Below are 6,216 nucleotides of genomic sequence, written 5' to 3'. Positions count from 1 at the left end.
TAATGTGGACTAATAAGAATTACAACAGCACAATTTACATGATAAAAGTAGCGAGGTCTGTATCAATACAAGGTCACCGGCAGTCTCGCAACCATTCATAGGCTAGGTCACTGAGCTATTAACTGTAAAATGGCCTATTCTGCCTGTTTTCATTCTTTTCACAGCGGTAAGCTTGTACGTCATATTGAGATGAGATGTTGGGTCGTGTAATTGTTGCGAAATGTGCAATGTCATCTTGAAGGTTGGGCATGAGTGTTGACCGTTGACGGATACCGACGTCTTCGAAATTTCCTTTGACACCAGCAACTGGAAATTCGGATTGGTCCGTTAACAAGAGGACACTTTCAGACTCGTTTTAAGATCATAATTTCTTTCGACATCTGTCTTTTCGTTAACTGTAGTGGCGTCCGTGGCAGGTTTTGAGAGTGCATCGTATGAAATGGCCGGGTCTTCGAACTTGAAAGATGTAATGCCTTCAAAAATAATCACAAAATAAGATAATGTCAAGGGATAAATGTGCGCTGTGGCAATTTAACAATACGGTAATTATGAAAACAATGGACTTTAGACTAACAAGTTCATAGTTAACAGGAAGACTTTACACTGAGAGATAAAAAAACGATGAGAGATAAAAAAACGATAAAAGATAAGTGAAATACAATTAATTGAGAATGGACTGCATGCGTCGGATATCAGAGCGGCATTCAAGAATCGGTGTTGGCTTAGGAAATTATAGCTCTTTATTATATAGATACTGATGAAATACCAGGATTTTTCCTTTTACTAAAAACTGATATTTTCACCGCGCGCACTGAACATATCATCCTTATCTTTCACATGTAAGAATATAGGTGTCGTCGTGGTAACGAACACGATAAGCCAATAAAACGCGAGCTTCCTCTTCACTGTAAAATACTTTTGTGCTTTAATATAATTCTTCTCTACTACATTAACATTTTTCTTACAAACATTTACATTATCATGATTTGTTTGTCCTTACTTTCATATCTTGTTTCATGTTACAGAACATGCTTGTTTTTCATCATTTCGAAAATGAGTGAAACAAGTTGTTTTACATCTGGACATTTCATCAATATCTATATAATAAACAGAATATTACATGACCGCTTGGGGTTACGAATTTTATCTTCTCGTGCTGAAAGTATCTCTCACGCGTTCTCTTCGCTCCTGAGAGACACTCTTAGCACTCGAACATAAAATTAACATCCCCGCGCGGCCATGCAATACCCTCTATATAAGTCTTTTTGAAAACACTTTTCATGTTATATGGAAAATATTTCCCACATCTTTGACTCAATTAATTTGACCAGTGATAGGCCATAATTCTTTTTGTTGTGGCTGCGCCTCGTGAGTCCACAACATTTTGACCCATGTGCATGATGACGAATATCGTTGTCGATAAGAGTACATACAACACTGAACCACTTTCCATTTGTTTTTTGCCACAATATTCAACGCCAAAGAAAATAATCATAACACAAAGAACGAGCAAGCGTTGTCTATAACTTTCTCGCAATGTGATTGGTTTATTTCTCAAAATGAGCGTTCCTGATTGGCTATTACATTGCTTGACAAATTGACGCGAGCATGACACGAGCAGCGTTGTCGACAACGGCAAATAAGCCAATCAGATTGCGAGATTACAAGCAATTGTGGTAAAAATATATTTCGCAAGCATATCGGGTGTTGTAATCATGAATACCAGCAGCTGATAAAATGAGTTCAATGATATCTACTGGAAGATTTGCTCTGGAGTATTTCATCTTTTGCATAAGGCAAGATACTTTGAGGTTAGCCGTGTGACTCCCAGGAGTGATCGGCATGTAAATTCTCTTCACAATTTTGATGAAATGTCATTCAGACAGGTATTGAGAATGAAGATTAATAAACAGATTTAGCCAAGCCTAAAAGCGGAGCTCCCGTTTCTAACCCCAGAAAGCAATATTGTGTATATGGAAATAACTATGCTTCTGTATAAAGTACAAAATTAATCGTCATTAGTGAATACAGTTTACAGTGATCAAATACCTCTGAGCTGGCAGCAGTAAGCAAAGAAGCCTTGCAAACAGTAACCATCAATTTTAATCAACAATTAAAGCTGAAATAACATGCACAGTGATCTCTTTCACAGCATTTTCCGTTTGACTAATAAATTTTACAGCCTCCTTACTTCAATTAAGAACAAGAGAAAAAAATACTATTAAAAGTCAAGCTAAAACGTAGTAATTCTCTTACTTGACTGCAATTTCACAGTCGAACAAAGCAGCTCACGACTTGACATCCATTTCACTCAAAAAGCCTATAAATCGAAAGGTATTAATCTTGTATGAACAGTCGCCACAGTAACAATGAATTCAGTTCCAAAATAAGCAACTGTAACAAGCCACAAAAAAGCGTGACAAACAAGACAAACGATTGTTTTGACTCAATCGCTCTTTGAGATTTTGCCGAAAATCGCAAGTTCGAGTCTATCAAACCGCTTTTCTAAGTTTTATCTGGCCAAAAGAACCGAAACTGTCCCAAACATTGCTTCCAAGTGCATATTTCAACAATCACACCTCTCTGTCAAACTTTTTCAGGCCTTCTTCGTTTTTTATAGCGAGTTTTGCAAAATGTGTGAGGCAGCGAGGTATGCATTAAGAAGGAAAACATTGCCTGAAAGTTAACTCTTGTAAATAAGCGTCTTGTCTCTCCCTCTATTTCTCTCAGTTTTACAGTTTTCTTCATTGAAAGTTTCTCTTCTTCTCCTTCCTCGGCTTCTTTGCTTAAATTCTCACATCTCGTCGCCTCTTCTCTCGTGCTCTTTCCTGCTTTTTATCCCGTTGCTCGCTAATATGATTTCCCGCCAAAAAAACTCGGGTTGCCACATGCAACGCTGCCACGAAATTTACCGCCAAAGAAAATTGCCCGAACAATCCCGTCCCAGGAGGCTGTCCTGCCTCCCCACCTCCACGCCGACAGTAGGGAACTTAAGCAACGACGACGGCGACGGCACCGAGAACGTCATCTCAAAATATAAATTCGCGTCATTGTAATCACTTTGTAAACATGTCAACCCTTCTTATATGACAAGGGTGTGGTAGTTCCTCAAAAATGACATTGGTCGGAATGGCACTTAATTTAGGGGAGAAAATGAAACTTTAGCGGCAAGTGCTGACGTTCTCCTTAAAACCTAAAATTTGACTATTTCACGTTGTTGTTTTGCTGACGACGGCAAAGAAATGGACAAAAGTGAAAAACGCACGTGCAGAGCGTGCAAAGCTATTGTTTTTGCCTACTAAATATGCAAATTTGTGACGTTTTCGTTGCCGTCGCCGTTGTCGTTGCTTAAATTCCCTAGTCTGTACGCGCGGACGGACGGGCGGAGGCTGACGTCGTAATCAAAATTTCTCGCATGCATAGATTTCCCAAAAAATCTTACCCATGGTGCTCCGCTTGCGCGCTTCGTGCGCCTGAGCCTCGCTACTACCAACCTAAGAGGTGTTATCTAAAATGAAAATACTATGTACAATTACGGATATGATAGATACTCTGAAAACGTTATCACAAATTTAGAATATCAAAACTAGGTAGTTAAAATGAGGATAAAAAGTAAAGGTAAATGATAGTTAAAATAGTTCGTCAGAGTTAGAAAGTTATGGCTGTAGTGTTCTCAAGAGTCAGGTCTGCATCAATTAGTTTAAAATCTTCGCTTCCTACTTCTTGATCATTATTATTAAAACAATAATACTACTAATAATAATCATATTTATGATAGTAAACATTTATATAGCGCTAAATCGACTACTTCTTCATAACGCCTTACATATCTACTACATAATTAAGAATCTACAAATTTATAAAAAGAGCTAGAAGAATGATTTTTGGCCAATAGTTTTAAATAAGTCCTTTTTAAAAATTATTTTAAGTGTTTGATGATCTAATAGATAATGGTAGTTCGTTACATACATATACATACATACACACCTTATTAATGGAGGGTAACACTAAACAGCAATAGGGCTAATAAACTTGTGGCCCTCAAAAATTAGAAAAAATACAGAATTCAAATATCTAAAAATATGCTATCAAATCTATAAATTCTAATGAATATTAAATTAACCCATGACCCGGAGTCTACAACTCTATTGTGTTCGTGTAACGGCGTTTTCACAGACCGATTTATCTTTAGATTGAATTTTCCGCGAATGAGACTCCCACAGGAGTCCGATGACCAATTACAAGAAATTAAGCTGACGTCATAGGGTCACCGAACCGGAACTGCCTTTGTTTTTTGACCTAATTCGCGGGAAGGGCTAGTTAAAAATAAACCTACTTGTGAAAAAGCCGTTTCACAGAAGTGTATGGAAGCTGCACGCTCCAGATGGGCTCCTGTTTAAACTAAGCTGTTCTTTAAAAATTGCATTACATAAACTCCTCTTAAATACAGGAAGAGAATCCTTACGTCTTACCTCTAAAGATATTTAACTTATTCCAAATTTTACAAGCTCTAACCAAGAAGGACTTTCCACCTTCTGTCTCACGGATATACGTAGGGCAAATTAAATTAAATTTAGCATACCTAGTATTTCTAGAATGGACTTGATTATTAACAGTAAAATGTTTGATTAAATAATTGGGTAAGGTACCCTGAATAAGTTTGAAAACTAGAGAACAACTGCTTATCTTATTTTCTTCATAAATTTTAAAAGGAATCAATTCTAACTCATTCAATAATTGTACAGATGGTGAATCGCAATCGGCAGACAAAATAACGCTAGCAGTCCTTTTTTGCAGCTCCAATACTCTTTTCAAAGATTCTTAATCACAACATGACCAGATAACATTAGCATAGTCTTTGCTTAAGAGGCAGATAGACTCTGAGTTTTCTGAGAAGCGCTATACGTTGACAAACCTCCTTACAAAATTTATCGACATGTTGATTAAAAGATCACGTCAGTAGGCCCTTAATTAAAGCGCAAAATAAATAGTTTCACCTTCTGTTATATAGCCCCCCTCCCCACCTATTCAATGTTTGAAGGTAGCACAACAATTTCCCACTAAAACCGTTCAGTTGTGGACAACATTGAATAAGGGGCGTGGGGAGAGAAGCAAAGAAGACGTCAAAAGAGCTAACCTTCCCAACGGTTTTTTCTATGATTGTAGACTCACTTGACTCATAACTCACAGCCGTGTCCTGGCAGGGTAGCCAATTTGGTGTCGGAAACCTGATCCACGTACACCAATCAGGTATCTCTCCCTAGATACTTACTGTCCTCCAAACGAATAACCACAGTTCATCGAGTAAACATGACTCTTTTATTCACAAAACTAACTCAAAAATTCAACATGACACACGTCTGCCAAAAAAAATGCTTGCCTGGCAATTCTGAAATTGAGGCTCCACGTGATTGGAGTCGTGTCCATAACAATGAAATGCAATCAAGCGTGTCCAACAAAAAAAAAATTCCAAGCGTAAAATTTTTTGGAAAAGCTCCGTGAAAATGAAGAGAGAAAAACGTACCTCCTTACTGAACATGTCTCTGCCAGTCTCTGCCATGTTGACGCTGGAACGTTTTTCGGTGCTTGGACCCATTCCCAGTCAGTCGAGTCGTTACAGCGTTACAAGCCCCGCGAAACATCCCCGCTTATTTTAACAGACTGTACCTGTCCAAGTGCCCGTGCCCCCGTAGAAGCGTAATACCACCGCCATGTCCCTGCTACTCCCCCGCCATGTCTCGGGGGTGGAGGGGCCGTGGTTTCAATAGACCACTTTCGATATATTAAAATTCAGTCCTAAACAAAAGGGATCATCTCGAGGCTCTGGGGAATAAAAATAAGGATTTGTATGAGTTTATTCCCCAGAGCCTCGAGATGATGTCTTTGTTTAGGACTGAATTTTAATATATCGAAAGTGGGCTATTGACTAGTGCATTATTACCCAATAATCAAGGCGTCGTTGAACAAAGGGTTTTTTTGGCTTCATGTATATTTAACAGTTTTCCTGCGAAATCGCGAGGAATATCGCCTGATACTTAGCAGACGAGGCCGTAGACCGAGTTGTCTAAAATCAGGTGATATTCCGCAAGATTGAGCGGGATAATTGTTTTACATGTATTATTCAACACATTGATGCCGGCACAGCACAATTTTCTACGTTTATTGGAAAAAAAAGCTGGAGCATATTTGGACATTGTCACAATGTGTTGAATTATC

At 38.4% G+C, this 6,216-nt stretch overlaps 1 protein-coding gene across 1 annotated transcript in view; it reads right to left on the bottom strand.

Annotated features, from left to right (window-relative positions):
- The window catches only part of LOC138005283 (uncharacterized), a 14,213-nt gene extending 8,653 nt beyond the window's left edge, over positions 1 to 5,560 (bottom strand). The window contains exon 1 of the mRNA XM_068851534.1: positions 5,525 to 5,560. Coding sequence (XP_068707635.1) covers positions 5,525 to 5,560 — 36 coding nt within the window. The remainder of the gene's footprint in view (positions 1 to 5,524) is intronic.
- Positions 5,561 to 6,216: the final 656 nt, after the last annotated feature.

Source organism: Montipora foliosa, chromosome 6 (genome assembly GCF_036669935.1).
Source record: "Montipora foliosa isolate CH-2021 chromosome 6, ASM3666993v2, whole genome shotgun sequence".
Lineage (NCBI taxonomy): Eukaryota > Metazoa > Cnidaria > Anthozoa > Scleractinia > Acroporidae > Montipora > Montipora foliosa.
This window is presented reverse-complemented; position numbering and strand designations above follow the sequence as displayed.